Raw genomic sequence first — 16,963 nt, 5'->3', positions numbered from 1 at the left:
GTTTGTGTGTGTTTGTGTGTGTTTGCAGCCAAGTTTTGTGGTGACCCAGGTACGCCGGTTGGTGGTTTCAGAGAGGGACGGAGTTTCATCTATCAGTCAGAAGTGTCCTTCAGCTGTGCCCCGCCGCTCATTCTGGTGGGCACGTCGACCAGGCTTTGTGAAAGTGACGGCACCTGGAGCGGGACACAGCCTCGCTGTATCGGTAATTTCATTTGCTCACGTCATCCCACTTCATCCGGCGATAGGCAGCAGAGAGTTAAAGCTGATCCTGGTTGGCGGTGGACAGGTCAAAAGGGCCAACAAACTCGGGAAGGAAAATAAACAACCACACCTCGAGGCACTTTTGAAATCACCTTAATGCACATGTTTTTGGTTTAGGGACACAGAGGAAGAACATGTAAACTACATGCAGAAAAGCCTCCCTGTGAAGTCCATTTCCAGTTAAAAACAACACCAAACACACAGAACTGATGATAGACGACCTACATATTTATGGTTGCTCCAAACTTTAGAAGGTCTGTTAATATGGAAGATATTGTATTTTCTTCTTTCTTTTGTTGTCTTGTTGTCCGTGTTGCTTTTTAGAATCTTTTATTTAAATGAAGTACATGGCTCTGGGGTTTGAAAGTTTCAGGTAAAAGTATTGTTTTTATTATCAGTGCCAAAACTGGCCTTTTTTTTAGCTTTGTTATTATCAGGAATATAACCTTGTTTTTGGGGGGTTTTTTCTAAGATGTTTATTTTCAGTAGCAATAGCAAAGAATCAGGATGTTCATTTAAATGTATTCCTACTTGGCAAATCTTTCATAGATTATGAATGTGAACACACACTTCAAGCCTATTTACTGAAGTACAGATACTATTTGACGAAATAAATTTATTTGCATAAAAGTCAAAAGTACCCATTTAAATTGGACTGATGCACAACATAGAAAAGTAAAAACTGGTTTGGTAACTTTATTTGCACATAGCCCTTTTCTCATATTCGCATACCTGTATGCACACGTACGCACACAGTATTTTTATTATTGTTACTGTAATATTGTGTTTGTTTCGTAGAGACTAAAGCTTTGTCATAGTTTGGATTCAAAAACTGAATTATTTGTTGTATGAAAAAAGAATGGTTACAATTTAAACCTACATTGACTTCACATAAAACACCATGGATTCAAGTTAATACTCTTTTTTGTGGGGGGGAGATTTTTAACTTCTTTAATGTAAATTGTTCACCCTTACAAAATGTCAGCTTGAGCAGTTGTGGTGCGGAAAACTGCTTTGATACTTTCATTTGCACTAAATCATCTGCAGAGGTTAAAACAAGTAACTAGGCAGTTTTAAGATAGAGTACAAATATTTGTTTCGAAATAAATTGAATAATGGTAACGATTCATCAGAAAAGAAGTATTCCGATATAGTAGTTATGCCTGAAAAATGTACTTTGTTGCTTGTCACTTTTGCTTAAAGTTAAAGAAAGGATTAAGATTCTAAATGCAGCCACATAAGTTTCAATCAAGCAAAATTCTGCAGTTTAAAAAGTTTCTGCGGTAATTTTATGCCTAACAAAGTGTCCTACTACTTCAAAACAGAACCCAGGCTTTTAACATGTACCAAAAAAAAAAAAAAAAAAAAGAGTGGAGATTTTACTGATTGCTTTCAAACAGTTCCTGACTATCATCAATCATTGATCCCCACATGAGCTGGAGCACAGCCGAGTATCCACGGGCTTGGTGTCTCACCCACTTCAAAGTCTGGGTTAAAATTAAAGGGCGGTGTTGGTGGGTCCGCCAGAGCTTTCAAACTTCTGAATGAGATTCCTCAAGAGGTCTCTCCAGTAAAATAAGTATTTCCTTTTAAATAACATATCAAAACATGGTGTCACAGGCTTGTTTTTTTGATATCGTTCCTTTGCTATACATGTTGTCTTTTGATTTTATAATATGTCCGCTTGATGTTCTCATTTTGTTTTAGTTTGTTTTTTTGAATGTGTTTCCTCTCCAAGCTAAAGGATCTGTGTGGGTCTGTAACCTCAGAGACACATTAGTTAGTTTATGCTACCCTGTCAGTTTATTATCACTGCTTTGTGGTCCGGTGGGGAGCTTACCGTGGTGTCTGTCTGATAGCCCCCCCGCCTGCCTAATGATCATGGCAATTAACGACCCGTCATTACGGAGCTGACAACCACATTTCAGTTTACTCCAGGGTTCGCTATGCCGGGCAACTTCTGTCCTGTGAAACTTAAAAGTTACATAGACTTATTGGGGTAATAATGAATAGCGACTGGAAGCTCATCTGAGACCATCCTGTTAATGAAAAGGCAGCCTTGGGAGGACATGTCTTTAAGGATTCCTCCCAAGTGAGCCAAACTATCATTCCCAGATTGGCAACTCTTCCTAGTGAAACTGCTGCTTTTTCACTGGTGGATAGAATCAATATCTTAGATGTTGTTTTGCTCTTAGGACACACTCGGTACTCTAACCATGTGAATAAAGACAACAGCTCTGTCTGTTTGTATTTCCAGCTTCAGATAATTGGCTGTGTCACTCCAGTATTACGTTGGCCCACTAAAAGCATTCCAGTGGACCGTTTCACAAAGGCCATTTGATAGTGTTGTTTACACGCAGATCCCAAGTGATGGTCGCGTGCCACTTCACTGTCACTAACAAATCGCAGATGCATTTGCGAGTCTTAAAGAATACCAATAAATATCAATTTCTAAATATCATTAGAAAAGAGAGGAAAAAGCTCCTTAATTATTTGAGGATATGGGCTTACAGCTAGGAAATCAATAAATTGTTATACGATATACAAACATGAAAAAAAACACCCATCCATCTTTTAGCCTGATCAATCATGATCGGGGGGGGGGGGGGCAGGATACACCCTGGACATGCCACCATATGATCACAGAGAGACAATCACACACTCTCACATTCACTCCTTTGGGCAATTTAAGGTCACCAATTACCCATAAAAGCTTGTGGGTGGAAACCGGAGTTCGCACAAAAGAAAATGTGCTGATTCAACACAGAAAGGCCCCCAAAGCTCACACTGACGCCAGGAATATTTTCAGAGTATTCTGAGAGACAATGCTCCACCGCTACACCACCAAAACCACATGTGCCGGGGCTGGCAACTTTGATCATTGTGAGGGCCGACAAATATGTCATCCTCACTTGGTGTCGGCCAAATTATGACAGAGTACATGAACCTCAAGGATTTACGACAATTACGGCAACTAATTGTATGTCTAGTGTAAATTAACATGCATGCATTTGATATTTTACCTTCAGATAAACCCAGTAATTTTGGAATTTGCACATGTACGTGTCTTGTTCAAATTTGCCTAAAATGACCACCAATCTTGCTGTGAAACCAATAATACAATCATTTCTAGATATTTGTTGGGCTGCTGGTCACCTGCACAAATAGATCTTCATCATTAGTGTTTCAGATTCTGACTGAAATCAAGGCTATATGGTTGATCACTAATTTTTGCTGAATCAGATGAGACTCCGTGTTCATAGATCTGCTGTGATGCTTTTCATCTTTGAAGATATGATAGAATCATATCCTATAACAATTCAATTAAACTTTATTTATATAGCTCCAAATACAACAAAGTCATTTCTAGGGGCTTTTTTTACAGAGAGAAACCCAACAGATCCAAGATTTCCCGACTGTGGAAAGGAAAAATTCCCTTGAGCAGGAAGAAACTTTTGCAGAACCAGACTCAGAGGTGGCGGCTTTCTGCTGTTCTGGTTGGGGTGAGAGGATAGAGGAGAGAAAAGGATAAGACAGGCAGAAATATTGAGGGACCGACTCAAACCCTGGTTCGGGTAGGGGTTCAGTCCCTGGTTCGGGGAGGCAAGGGGAGGGGAGGGATTAAGACGCTGTTTCGGTTTGGGGGGTCGGGATGTAGAAACTGGTTCAAGTTGGGGGTTCTCTATTCGACAGGAGGCTTTCAGATCACCAACTTCCAATTCCACTGTCAGAGATCCTGCAAGGAGAAAGGGAGGGAGGGAGGGAGGGAGGGAGGGAGGGAGGGAGAGAGAGAGAGAGAGAGAGAAAGCGAGAGAGAGATATAAAGAGAGAGAAGGCTAAAGAAAGGTAGAGCGATGGGTAGAGTGAGGTATAGTAGTAGAAGAAAGTGGTAGAGATAGAGAGAGGTAGCACGGTAGGTAGAGCGGGAGAGATAGAGAGACAGGTGGGGGGAAGAGAAAGATAGAGAGAGGTGGAGAGGCACAGGCGGAGAGAGGTAGAGAGAGAGGCAGAGGGTAAGAGAGAAAGGGGGCAAAAAGAGAAGTGGAAAGAAAGAAGGGGCAGAGAGAAAGCATTAGAGAGCGGGGGGGGCAGAGAGTTACAGAGGGAGAGGTATAGAGAGAGAGACAGAGAGAAAGGGGGCAAAGAGAGACAGAGAGATGGAGAAGTAAAGAGAAAGCGCAGAAAGAGAGATGTAACATGATACCTCAAAGAAATTCTTCACTTTTCCCAACAACAACAACAACATCAAGCCTGACTGAGAATTTTTTTGAAAAATAGTGATTTTCCCCTCATGTGTGGTATCATTACCTGAGAATAACGGACAGGATTCACCAGCACGTTGCACAATTCTAACAAGAAGTCGTCAGTACCGTTCAAAACACTCAGTAACACAGATGTTATTAAAAGTTAAAAGACGTTTGAAAGTAATCTCTCAGATGTCTACGTACAGTATTTAGCGAGCGGCTTCTGGAGGCAGGCATCCACATCCAACTTCAAACAAGCTGCTGCTATCCAGGGATTAGGGAGAAAACGAGAGGGGATATTCAGCACACATTACAAATGGTCCCACTGGGTCAATTTCACCACTACATACGATGTTTAGAGGACCACTTCACATGTCTGATTCAGAGCAGGTGCTTAAACATCAAGTATGGCGATGAATGGTAATAAAGGAGAGCTTTTGTGATGTGAACAGACACCTGACTTTGTCTTCCTCCGCAGCACTTGATAAAGGCATACATCCTGTTCTTTTACAGCTGCTGTAAAGTCAGATATTCCTTGTGAAATAGACAATCTAAAAATAGAAGCTGGTTCATGAAGTGTTACTTCATTGATGTACAGGCTGGAATATATGCCTTCTGAAAAAGGAGCGGTGACAGTGTGCTGCTCATGAAGGGAAATCTTTCCGGTCTCAATCTTAATTGTTTTTTGGAGTTGTTTTTTTTTTTTTTAAGCTGAGGCTGCACTTAAACAAGCATTCACATTAACATAAAGAGCTGCTTTTTGGCTTCTTCTCTTTCTTTTTCTTTTAACAATGAGAGTAACCAGAGCATTTGTGTGTGTGTGTGTGTGTGCGTGCGTGCGTGCGTGCCTGCGTGCGTGCGTGCGTGCGTGTGTGTGCTCGTGTGTGCGTGTGCTCGTGCATGCGTGTGTGTGCGTGTGCATGTGCGTGATGTGTATTGCGATGTGACTTAACCAGAAGGAGTTTGTACCCAAAGCAGCCTGCTCTTTAAATAAGACAGGCGAGGAGGAGGTGGGCAGACGCCGATGTGGTGACACGGAAGGATAGGAAGCGAGAGGAAAAGTGCAGTTTTAAAGGAGAGAAGAAAGGTGGAAGGAGACAACAGTGAGAGAGAAAGAGAGGGGAGATAGAGAGGTACAGGAAGGGGGGTGGGGGGGTGGGGGGGGTGGAGAGTGACTCTGTCATTTCGGAAGCTGTATTGAATCGAGCTCTGCGTCAGGATGTGCTCTACATGCTGATGACCCTGCCCCACACACGCACTCCACGCACTGTCAGAGCGGCTCCGGCTTCGTTTTCTGATAAAGTACTACTGCCCCCTGCTGTCCTCGTGGCATAGGTAACCCACTGTTACCATGACAACAGAGGAGAGGAGACTTGAGACAGGATGTATAACACTGCTGCTAATTTATCTTTCTCCAAGATTTTGTGCGTAATTACTCATCCACTTGTGCTCTTCTTTTCAGAACCAACCAAAACCAGTTGTGATAACCCAGGAACGCCTCGCTACGGCTCTTTAAATCGGACCTACGGTTTCAAGGTATCACCCAACATTCCGTGTCCACTTTCCCACCCCGAGAAGTTAATAACTGTGAGAGAAGGTGTTTTTGTGGCCCATTTGATTAGTGCTATCTCAGAGGATTGTTAATTAAAGAAAAAGAAAGTAAGGTTAAATAAAAGAAAAGGGTCTGGAAAAGAAATTAAAGTTTTAAAATAAAATAAAAGGCATTTAAATTTAGAAGTTACCCAAAGTTAGAGGCATTTAAGGTGGTAATGGTCATATCCACACACCACATCCATTTTGTATCTGTCCCAGATTTATTATAGAGCATGGGAATGACTGGAAGTGTACAGCCAGAGTCATAAAGATCTATATTCAGTGACGGGAGGTAAAAGAGTCCAGCAACAGATGGCATGGCCCCACCAGAGAGTTGATCTCAAAAACAGTTAGTTTGGGATCAGATGAAGAGACACAAACCGCCATAAACTCAAAGTAGAACTCTGGCAACTTCCCTAAGATTTATCGAGCGTCGTATCTGTCATGTCATGACAACCCCGCAACAGTACACAGTCACTCCATATAAATCAGTTTTAAAGTATTAAGTCTACTAACCTTTGTTTTCCACTTCTTTTTTTCGAACGCTATTGTGAAACGAGTAATTGAGTTGTTGAGGAAGTTCTATTGAGGACAAGTTCTTGATCAGTGCATTGTTTTTGTAGCATTTTTGCACACAATAGGATCACACACCTTGACATAATAATGGAACGCGAGCTGCAGTCACAAGGTGCTATGCAGGTTTCAATATATCTATATTCTTATTATTTATGTTTGCATGGGGTAAACATGAGGAGCGGAAGACGGAAGAAGAAGCTTAAAGTAAAAAAATAAAATAAGATTTCAATACGGAAGATGGCAAATGTTGTCATATCCATTACTCCTCACATTCGGGGAGACATTTTATCTGTACATCAGTACAGCGTGGAGAATGGTGCGAGCACACAGCCAGTGCTAAAACGAGGTATATTCGGTGGCAGAAAACCGAGAAGTCCTGCAACAGATGGCGTGAAGGCATGGCCCCACCAGACCCCTGTTCTCAGAAAAAAAAAATCGAGTCAGTCTGGGATCACAGGAAGATACACGAGCAGCAGAAATATCATAAAACCGGGCAACAACTCTGGCAACTTCTGCAAGATTTATGGAGACGCAATATATGCACTCGCCAAGTACCTTGTAAAGCCTGCGAAGCATACCCATCAGGATGGCCAGTCAAGCCAAAGATTAATCAAGCTTTTCCATGTATTTCAGTAATTCTACTCTCAAACACATAACGAAGTAATCACCACAATATTCAGTAGATTAAGTGACTATGAAAACAATTGTTATTGTGGCCTTGTAAAATCTGTGAGGCTTGATAAATGTTAAATGATTGTCTGATGGAACCGTTTAAAAGTATTTTTTAGACAGATTTACCTTGTTTTGGAGTTTGGAGCAGACTGGAATGGAATAGGAATAATGGATGGGGATAATGTGCAACTAAGAGTCGCAGCCAGTCACAGGTTGAAAGTTTTAGTCTCCCGATCAGGATATTAAACCTGTGACTGATGATTTTTTACTCTTTTAATCTTTATACAGTACATTACACTGCAGGTCCTCACTTTTGTACTTGGAATGTACTTATTTGTTATAAAATACATCTCTACCGCAATTCATCAAGAAAACACAAAGAGGCATTTTCCTAAGAAATGTCTGCGGTGTGATAATAACCATGTAATTTCAGTAACTCAAATGTAATATTAGTGCCGGCTGTATTTTTTAAACTGCATTTGTGCAATGAACAAGGACTGTGGATGGTTATATAATTACCGGTAATATTTTTAGGATGTTTGAGGTTAACCAGTTCCTGCTGCAAGCTTTTACAGTTGCATAAATCTTCTTTAGCAGTCCTTTGTACACAATTTGACATAAATGTGGTTTTTGAAAATGTATTTCGTTGTGTGTGTCATGTTGCAGTGTGATTGCTGGAGTTCGAATGACTGGTCCCAGTTAAATAAATGATTGCCGCAGAATAGCATTCCACTGCGATGACTCCCTTTTGATTGCTTGTAGATGATCAGCGAACAAAACTCAAAAACTGGCTTTTGTGGGCTTCTTTCCACGCAGGTGGGGAGTGTGGTGTCATTTCAGTGCCAGCCAGGTCATCTGATTCAGGGATCTTCCTCCAGAACCTGTCAGCCTGATCTGACATGGAGTGGAACTCAACCTGACTGCATACGTGAGATGCACGCACGCACACACTCGCACGCACACACCCTTTCAGTTTGTTCGCAGGTCCCCCAACATTCTTCATCTCACTGACGTGACTCTTGTGTCTAACCCTTCAGCCCACGCCTGCAAGCAACCGGAGAGCCCGCTCCATGTGGACGTCGTGGGGATGGAGTTGCCCGGTTTTGGCTACACCTTGGTGTACAGCTGTCAGCATGGCTACTTCCTAGCAGGAGGTTCTGAGCACAGAGTCTGCAAGAGTGATGGGACTTGGACCGGAAAGATGCCTATTTGTCGAGGTACCAGATTTGCTGTTTTTGGTTTTGTTTTGTTTTTTTATGTACACCGAGCGGGATGATCATTTGTTTGAAGATTTTATCGGGCTCCGCTTGAGTAAACAGATCTCCGTGTTTGAATGTGCCTTTCTCAAGGATACTTTGCCACTTCACACACTGAGACAGACCGGCCATCTGGAGTAGGGTGAGATCTCCCGGTGGGGTGGTCAGCCAATAGACTGATGGTCTGGCAGCTCTGACACGAAAAAACAAAAAATCTGGGAGATTTAAAAAAATGTCCTGTGGTTTTTGGTTCTCTCGCTTGATTGGCCGGCCCAATCTGTGCAGGGGCTATCAGGAAGTTACTGCATGTCAACAATCCCTGTTTCTTACGACAACTTAACCATCTAATGGTGAAACAGATGGCGGTTCATCACCCTTCAAATCATCTACAGTTCTGAACTATGAATTATTTGTAAAGTTTATTCATATTCAATTTAAGTAAAAGTTTTGCCATTGCTGATGTGTTAGTGTCAGAAATGTAAAGATGCCGCTCGTCCTGGTCAACATGACTGGTCACAATAGCAACAATCTGCAGATTCTCCGTGGAAGCTAAAGCTGGACCTCTTTTTAGACTTGTATCACCGGCTTTTCACTGGACATAAATACTTTGAACGTAAGGGTTTGAGCCTTGTTTAGCTTTATTTCATTATTTCCTGCGGGGACTGGTAGTATATCAGGAGGATTTCCAGGTTAACTGAGTTGCTGTTGTAAAGTCTTATCACTAAATCTGGCATTTAATAACCTCCTAAGATTGTGAAAATGGAAAATCACACAGTATCGTTTACTGATAAAAATGCTTACAAAGCAGCTGTTTGAGCGAAGCTTTTCAAAGGCATCCGACAGTGACTAAGGGTTCAGACGGTTGTATAACTTGCTGATCACAAACACTGAAGCTATATATTGTCCATGACTTGTTTTTTATCTTGTCTGTCGAATAAATCTGATCACAATTTACATTGTGGGTTTTACTGCTACACCTCTAATTGCTTATGTGTCACTAATGCAGGATTTTTATTTTGCTTGGCGAGTTGTCATTCAGCCTTTGTTTGCTAATGTTGTTTAGTATCAGACAGTCCACCAGTGTCAATACCTCAGGCTGCTGGCCATCATGTTTTCCCTTTACTTGTAAAGTCAACAATACAACACCCTTCCAATGCACAAAAAAATCTCATTATCTACTTTGATTATATCGTAGAGTTTCAAACTCTGCATTATGGATATTGACATTTCCACATCTTGTCATAAAGATGAAGATTGAAAGCGTATTCCTGAAACGGTTACATGCAAAACAATCTCATCACAGGGTCGATTTGGGATGAGCAACATGGCTTTTGATTATATCAGAGACACTTCCATCAATTCTGTCAAGCACTCAGAAACGCTTGACCGGCTGTCTCGTCCAATTCGCCCAGAAATGCCGACAAATGAAGTTCTGAAGATTTCTTTGTGCAAAGGAGCAGAAAAAAAAAAAAGAAAAAGAAACAAACTGCAAGCTCCTTTCCTGAAATCATTCCACAAACTCTGCCACCCTGCTGCCCTGAAGTAGTCTTTAGAATTGGAGCACTCTCTGATCCAATTTGAGATTCTAGGGCAAATACCCTCTCCCCTGCTTGCCTTTACTTGTTGGCAACAAAGGCTGCATCTTGAAGTGATAGAGGCTGCGCTGAATGGTCGAAACCCCCGAGTGTTCAAAGGCCACTTTCAAAGCGATCTAATATGCACGACAATTATCGGTCGCGAACTCTATTTGCATTGCTGTGCCTACAAATAACAATTAAAGAGGTTTGCTTTGTGCGACCCTTTTCAACACAATCCTCGCTCATTATGTGAATCTGTGACTAAGACTGACCTGCACTGCATTCTAATTTGGTTGTTTAGTGGAATAAAGTGTGCTCTCTCCTGAATTAAACTGCTTTTTGGGGGATGGCAGTTGATAGACCTGTGAGTGCAACAAAATCCAACCAAAGCATTTTAATCTCTTTTCATCCCGAGTCTCTGAATCTCTACTTATGAGTTTTCAAAGGTCATTATCTTTCTCTCTCTCTCTCTCTCTCTCTCTCTCTCTCTCTCTCTCTCTCTCTCTCTCTCTCTCTCTCTCTCTCTCTCTCTCTCTCTCTCTCTCTCTCTTTCTCTCATGTGCAGCTGGAGAAAAGAAGAGACCTGTGAAACCAGTAACGGGGACTCCCAGCCCTAAACTAAATGGTCAGTTCTATTACAGTCTTTCTCTTCCAAGCTAATAATGTCCTGTCCCTCCATGTCTATTTTTACCTTTCTTTATCTTCCCTGTTTTTAGTTTGGCTCTTTCCGTGCTTCGGTAAATTCTGCCCCATTTCCATTCATTCGGCTCAGTTTGGCTCCACAGTGCTGTCCTTCTTTTGTTCTTGTCGATTTCATTGTACACATCTGCTTTCAATTGCAGTCCTAAATAATGATTTTTTTTCCCTCTCAGTGGACAGAAAGGTAAATTATCTCCTGTGGTAGTGTGCCCTCCCCCCCCCCCCCCCCCCCTGTCTTATTTTGTTCGGTTTTGGTTTTCTAAACTGGCTCTCATCACGTGAGACGTGTCCAAGCAGCAGCAAGCATATGTCCCTAGAAAGCAGCTGTTAAATGTCTCCTCCTACTGTACATGTAAAGATGACATTAAATGGAGAGGAAAAGCACAAACTTTAATTATTTACACATCTACATACATCATGTGGGCCTCTACGTGAGCTTAATGCTGTTCATTTGCTCACATTATGGCAACTTAATGTTCTTGTGGGGACAGAAATAAAGTTCCCATGAGAAAAAATCACGTGTGAGTGAAGATATTTTGGTGAGAGTCGGGTTGAGGTTTAGCAAGTAGTAGTTGTGACTGAGTTTGGAGAACGTGTCCAGGAAATTAATTGAAGCCCATGCAGTGTCCCCGAAAGCCATGAATCACAGCATGTGGGTGTGTGCAATAAACAACATCACACCGGAGACCTAGATGGCCGTTTGTTAAGGCTGCGTCCTCATTAGTGTTGTACAGTGTACAATTTACACCCTCACTGGTCCATGTACTCAACCCCTCCCTTTTTGTTATTTCTATTAAGGAGGTGACACAGCACCACATATGCATTGTCTCCTACCAAGTTGTATATTAGTTGGTTGATTGACAAATATATTGTTTTAATGAAATATGGAAGATGAGTGCAATAAAATAAGAAAACAGGAACAGGCTTGATAGCCTCCAATTATTGCAGCAGTTATAGTGTTTATAATCACCATGGCTCAACTCTAAAGACACCATAACATACTGGGATGCCACGCGAAATTAAGAGTTTAACAGAAGAAACAACCTTTTCTTTTTAGTTAAAAATGAAATCCATACAAACTCGATGAAATCAAAAGCGGCCACGGAGAATAAAAGGGAAGGTGGAGACAGAGTCGCAGGACCCTTCCACCTTCTGCTAAACTCCCTGACCAAAACAGACCTAAATCATTTCAGCAACAGAAAATGGAATCTGGGACTACCAGCTTTCTATATACCAAACTAAAATAACAAAACCCCACATCATAATAATGTCTGGAGGAGACATTTTATTTATATATATATATATATATATAAAAAGGCGTTGAGCAAAAGCCCCCCTCCTGTTGGTACCCCCCTCTGGTTTCTTCAGAAATGGCACCCTGGTGTTGTGAAAACAGCTTCTTCTCTTAAGGTTGTTTTTATTTTGTGACAATTCAAACTGTGATTACAACTTACCGGTCAGAGGTTTCAATAAGAAGTTGGGGATAAAGGATTGCTACTAAATGCAGCTAATCTCTTCTCTTTTACCATCTCTCTTGTAGTTCCAGATGACGTCTTTGCTCCGAACTACATATGGAAGGGTTCCTATAATTACCGAGGGAGGAAGCAGCCCATGACACTGAGCATCACCAGCTTCAACTCCACAACAGGGAGAGTCAACGTCACCCTGAGCAACGGCAACATGGAGCTGCTCCTCTCAGGCATGTCACATTTTGCTTAATTATACAGCGCGTAATACTGCACGCATGGAAGCATCACAAACACGCACCACAGTGACATGCCCAAGTATTGAGCTAAAACTGTGAGGAAGTATTCAGATACCCTGGATCTTCAACTGCAAGAACACTTGTAATCATTTGTGCTGGTTTCTAACCGGGTATTATTAGTGTGTTAATTTCACTGCTTTCATAGAGCTGCCATGCTTCTTTTTAATGTTGTTATTGTATCCCCCCCCTCCAAACTCACACCAAGAGACACTTTGTCACACACTCTTTGTCACACTCATACCTCCCAGGGTCCTACAACAGCGTCAGCAGGGGGTTAAGACCCTATTAAAACACAAATCCTGTTGAAGCTCGAATTGGTTCCTGGAGTAGCAGAGAGCACAAACACCATATCACAAAACCATGCTGCTATCAGGCTTTTAACATTCGTCTTCTGGCTTCAGGGAGCAGCTTTAGATCAGTAACGGCTAAAGCTGCACTTATGCAGTCACAGAAAGGCCAGAAAGTGCCCGGTTGCATAAAACTTGCATGTTCTCTTCACAAGATCCCTCTACAAAAGTGCGGCTATGATTGGAGTCGTCTTGACATTTTAGAAAATATACAGCACATAACTTTCTTTCTCGGAGTGAGGTGAGATGGTGATAGCAAGTACAAGTAACTACAAAGTTGAGTCAAAATGTTTTCATTCTAGTTTAGCATAAAGACTGGAGGCGTGAGGGGGGGAAAAAATCTGGCTTCGCCTAAAGAAAAAAGCGTTCTCATAAACGGCTTTAAAGGAGCCTCACTGACAAAATATATCATGATGATTTGTTATATTCAAAGCAGTTACAGCTCATGGATTTTTCACTGTCCAAGTTCAATTTTGTGTATTTCTCAAATCAGGTCGACCATTTTTGTCCTATTAAGAGATCTCTTTCCTCAGTTTCCATTTGACCATGATTTGTGTATCATGTAGATACATCAGGGCAACAAGAAACACATGTAGAAAAATGGAATGCTCTTCAGGAGGCAAGCCATTGTTTTCTCTTTTATGTTATAAAAAGTGTTTTTTTATTTTATTTTATGATCTAGGAGTCTACAAAGCTGTGGAGGCTCGGCTTCTGCTCCTGATGTACCAGGTGAACTACGTGAACCAGGGAAACCAACAGAAAGAGTCAGTCTCTCCAGCCAAGATTATCGACGACTCCTGGACTATGGATGGATTTGTAAGTCAAAATGTATATTCATCGTATTTAAATAGAAATGAAACTACCAGATTCTCTGGGGATTACAAGTCCCCATTTACACAACGATTCAAGTGAAAATGCATATTTTTTGCCTTTTACATTTCAGAAAGGTTTCGTGTTTACGCAGCGACATTTTGTAAACGTCCATTTACGTTGAAGTGGCAGAAACCGCGGAAACAATGTAGTGAGCATGCCAGGCCACACGTTAGCGCTGTTTGTTTTTATGATGTAACCACACGCACATGCACGCAGAAACCAGTACGCTATAAACATTAACAATGGGTCAACAGGAATATTCGTATGGACAGACGACAAAGTCGTTATTGGTGACGCTCAACTGTAAAGCTACCAAGTCCCAGGACAATATGGACACTCTGGAGGCTGTCATTGTTGTTTCTTCATGCATCAATAAGCAATTTGTATGAAAAGAATTCCTATAAATACCATCCGGGACCTTTACATGAGAGTGTACATCAACAGAATGCTGCTACGGCACTTTTATTAATACTGTATTTGACTGACAGTGCAAAAAAAAATCACCAAAAAGAAAATTTGCACCTGAATATTATAAAATATGCCACAGAAAGAGAGCACCAAAATGACAGCACAGATTGTTGAAGTTGTGATTGACCGGTGAGATGCAGGGAAATGGATACAGTGATGAAGAAAACAATGAAGGCTAATCATGAACTTAAAGCAGGATGACCAGAGCTGAGGAGCAAATTCACAGTTGGGTTTTCAAACTGCTGATGACGATTTTTATCAGTGGTACTGTTGCATCTATGCATGGAAAATAGTCTAATAAGAAATGTTTTTTGTTTTTATTTACCTTTTTATGATGTATTTATGATGGACTTAGTAAATGTCGCATAAATAAGGATTGTAACCAGTCCAAAGAAGATAACTTTTTCCAAAGGTTTTGACCTGAAGATGACATTTTTCATGAAATAGAGGTTGCTGATATTTGATTCCTTCTTTTGGCATTTTTTCTTAGAAAGCACGTCAAACTACATGTTCAACATTTCTTTCAGCATGAAACTACACACAATGGCTGAGGGGGAGCTTCGAAACTCAACATAACATTTTCAAGAAATCAAATACAGAATGAATCATTTGCCAGAACAAAAAACTAAAGCACTTTTTTATGAAAATACTCCAATAATATAGTTTTGACAACTATTCTGTGCAGATTAGATAATAAATGTATTGGTCATTGTTCAAAAATACAAAAATCTATCTTAAATGTGTTTACACTGAGAAGTTAGCATAACCCAGTTTTTCCTTCCCGTTCTTCTTCTGCCACTTTCCAGAGACCATTTCTCAATCTGTCCTTCTCTCCTGTGTTTCCGTCCTCCTCAGGTATCTGCAGAGCCTGATGGCTCGAGTTACGTATTCCAGGGTTTCATTCAGGGAAAAGACTACGGACAGTTTGGACTACAAAGACTGGGTAATTTTCTATTTTGTTGAGCAGCAGCATTAAATATTAACCCCTCATAAGTTAACCATGAACTACTTTGAAAAAAGTCTGACCAACTGGTTGTGGGAACTTTACGAACACATGAAGCGATCAGTCTGTTGACTTTATCGGTCTCACTGTTTCTGCTTTGCAAGAGCAAAGTGCAAAAAACTGCACCCAGACTTAAAAGAGCTGAAACCCGTTGCATGTGTCAAACCATCACTTCCATCCAACAACATAAAGAGCAAATATTAAAGGAATGCTTTTGTTTTTGACCTGCAAGAATAATGATTTGCTTATCATGTATCATTTTGTGTATTTCTTCCTCTGTCACAGGTCTGAACATGTCAGAGAGTCAAAACTCGCCACCCCCCCAGCTTGGTACCAACAGCAGTTCTGTGGCTATCGCTATTCTGGTGCCTTTCTTCGCTTTGATCTTCACTGGCTTTGGCTTCTATCTCTACAAACAAAGGTATACACTGGAAAAGAATGAAAAAAAATAATAAATAAACCTACGCATATGGCTTTGAAGTACCTCGCCTTTGAATGCGAGCGGTGGAAAAGAATACGATCCTGTTGTTGCATCATTGCGTCACGTCTGTTTTTCATTATCGCCGTACGAAAAAGTCAAAGGGAATTGTTAACATTTTAAGAAGCTGTCTAATTCATGGGAACAACACCTGTCTCTGTAGCTTGCTTGTCGATGTAACTTGCTCGTCGACAGTCAAGTGCGTTGGCAACAATACTGCAGAACAACTCAGTTTAGGAGGTGGGAAATTGGATTTCTCGGAGAAATGGTTTAAACACAATTGTTAACAGATGCAAATACATTCTTTTTTTTGTTGATATATAAAAGTCAGGGTGGGTGAGCTTGCAGAAGGAATTACAGTAGTTTTGGTTATGTACTGATGGTTATCTCTGAAGTCATGCACGCACTGTCATCACAGTTATAACAATTATGACATTTAATATCTGAACTAATCTATTTCCTGTTTTTGCTTTCCACAGAACCACACCAAAAACACAATACACCGGTTGTTCAGTCCATGAAAACAACAACGGCCAGGCTGCCTTCGAGAACCCCATGTATAACACCAACGCCAAAGCTGTGGAGGGGAAGGCTGTCAGATTCGATCCGAATCTAAATACCGTCTGCACCATGGTGTGAGGATTGATTATCCTTACTTGAACTTAATGACTCAGATATCTCATGGGACCACAACTGGCGCGAGGCTGAGGAGGGGAGAGCCGAATGCTTCGACACAAACGTCGCCAACAAGACGGTCTTTGCGCTGATTACAAAAGACCTCCATTCCCAGTTCAGAAACCTAACCTTCCCCAGCAGAGGAAAACTCTCCAGCTGCAACCAAAACCCATCATGGGTTTCATCGACTAACAGTTTTTATGTCTACACAAACTGAAAAAGGTCTGCTGCCCTTCAAAGATACAGTGTTAACTCACAGTAAAATGTGATGTCAAGTAATAGAAAAGAAAGTAACGCAGTGGAAAAACATTGTAGCTATTATCTATCGTTGACCCCAAGGCTCAGCAGGTCATGGATACCTTATAATTTGATTCCAAACCAGACGCAGCCATTATACTTCGACCTCTTATTCAACCTCACTCGCTCTCTTTAATAGCAGTGTAATCATAATGAAGCCATGACCTGCTTGCCGGACA

General features: G+C 41.2%; 1 protein-coding gene across 1 annotated transcript in view; it reads left to right on the top strand.

Annotated features, from left to right (window-relative positions):
• The window catches only part of LOC308122805 (CUB and sushi domain-containing protein 3-like), a gene marked incomplete at both ends in the record, with an annotated part of 358,715 nt that extends 342,264 nt beyond the window's left edge, over nt 1-16,451 (top strand). The window contains 10 exons of the mRNA XM_080484894.1: nt 29-202; nt 5,968-6,041; nt 8,163-8,274; nt 8,384-8,563; nt 10,745-10,804; nt 12,419-12,577; nt 13,673-13,806; nt 15,187-15,274; nt 15,620-15,755; nt 16,292-16,451. Of these exons, the coding sequence (XP_080341020.1) occupies nt 29-202; nt 5,968-6,041; nt 8,163-8,274; nt 8,384-8,563; nt 10,745-10,804; nt 12,419-12,577; nt 13,673-13,806; nt 15,187-15,274; nt 15,620-15,755; nt 16,292-16,451 (1,277 nt within the window). The remainder of the gene's footprint in view (nt 1-28; nt 203-5,967; nt 6,042-8,162; nt 8,275-8,383; nt 8,564-10,744; nt 10,805-12,418; nt 12,578-13,672; nt 13,807-15,186; nt 15,275-15,619; nt 15,756-16,291) is intronic.
• Nucleotides 16,452-16,963: the final 512 nt, after the last annotated feature.

This window comes from Lipophrys pholis, assembly GCF_963383615.2.
Source record: "Lipophrys pholis genome assembly, chromosome: 17".
NCBI lineage: Eukaryota > Metazoa > Chordata > Actinopteri > Blenniiformes > Blenniidae > Lipophrys > Lipophrys pholis.
This window is presented reverse-complemented; position numbering and strand designations above follow the sequence as displayed.